Here is a 1,314-nt window from a genome sequence, read left to right as displayed (position 1 = left end):
ACAAATCGGCCAATCAGCAACCGACCGCGAGCCTCGCCACCACCTCCGACGGCCGCCATCGCCGGCTCAGCAACCACCCCAGCGTTGCATCGCCATCAGCCGCAAGCCATCGCTTGGCTTCCTCACGCCTAGTCACTGATCACCAGCTCCTCCCAACCATCACTGCCGGCACAATCGGCCGACACCTTGGCCAGATCCGGTCACGTAGTCACCGCTGCTTACTCCCTCGCACAGCCGTCGGCCCTTGCTCGGCTTCCCTCAGTCGCCACAGCGACCCTCGTCGCCTCTGCAACTGCTGCCATATTGGGGTCGATTCGACCCAATCGGTCTGACCCGACCCGACCCGATCTAACTCAGCCCGACCCGACCAGATCCGACTCGCTTCAGGTTTGATCCATTAGATCTGACCCCTATCTAATTTGACTTATCAGATTAGATCTAACCCATATCTGATTTGATCCATTCAATTAGATCTAACACATATCTGATTTGCTTAGATCTAACCAAATCCATATCTATCATGCCAAGGCACAACACAATGAACCCCCGGTCTCGATGTGGTGCCTGTGTAGTATTAAATAGAGGATGTCATCCACAGTGCATTTTTGCTCCTTATTTTCGTTGTGAGGGTGGTACTGCTCATTTTGCTACCGTTCGTGAAGTTTATACTATCAGAAATGTCGTCAACCTCTTGACTCCGCTTTCGGTAAATGACCAATTTTGGGCTTCCGATACACTTCTCTTTGAAGCTCAAGCCCGGCTTCAGGATCCTGTTTATGGGTGTGTATCTCACATTCTTGCTCTTCAGCAACAGGTTAGTGAGCTGCAAGCTTATCGAGCTTATTTGCAAGATTCACTATTCGCATATTATTCTTCGCATCCCCTACTTGTTCCTCCATTTGATCCAAATTTCAACTGGAGCTCTAGTCCTCCCACCATCCCAGAGGCTACTCTACCTCACCCTGGCGAAATGAGCAGCAGCCAGATGCCACTCTCGGATGACCTTGATGAGCTAGGTCCAGTCATCTTTGGCCACCGCCGACGTCCTTGAGCATTGGCACATTATCAGTTTTTATGGTTTGCCCCCCTCTTTTTTTTTTTTTTTTTTGACTGTACGGCTTGATCTCTTGTATTATATTTGAACATATGGAATGAATGTTATGTTTTGAGTACTTTAACATTTCATTTCCTTGTCCTTCCCTCAATAGCATATCAATTACAAATAAATTATCTCAACCTCTTACAATTACATTTAACAATTAAAAATCGAAACCAAACCGAACCGAACAACGGAACAAGGACCAAAATTGAATA

General features: G+C 47.4%; 1 protein-coding gene across 1 annotated transcript; it reads left to right on the top strand.

The window, feature by feature from the left end:
- Positions 1-538: 538 nt before the first annotated feature.
- LOC127812746 (LOB domain-containing protein 18-like) lies at positions 539-1,051 on the top strand. Its single transcript, XM_052353268.1, has one exon. The coding sequence runs from the start codon at positions 539-541 to the stop codon at positions 1,049-1,051; it is 513 nt and encodes a 170-aa protein (XP_052209228.1).
- Positions 1,052-1,314: the final 263 nt, after the last annotated feature.

The sequence above is a fragment of the Diospyros lotus genome, chromosome 11 (genome assembly GCF_014633365.1).
Source record: "Diospyros lotus cultivar Yz01 chromosome 11, ASM1463336v1, whole genome shotgun sequence".
In the NCBI taxonomy this organism is placed as follows: domain Eukaryota; kingdom Viridiplantae; phylum Streptophyta; class Magnoliopsida; order Ericales; family Ebenaceae; genus Diospyros; species Diospyros lotus.
The sequence above is the reverse complement of the archived record's forward strand: the minus strand, read 5'-3'. Positions and strand labels throughout refer to the sequence as shown.

Excerpts from the sequence above, each read along its gene's own strand:
- LOC127812746 (XM_052353268.1), top strand. The coding sequence starts at position 539 with ATGAACCCCCGGTCTCGATGTGGTGCCTGTGTAGTATTAAATAGAGGA.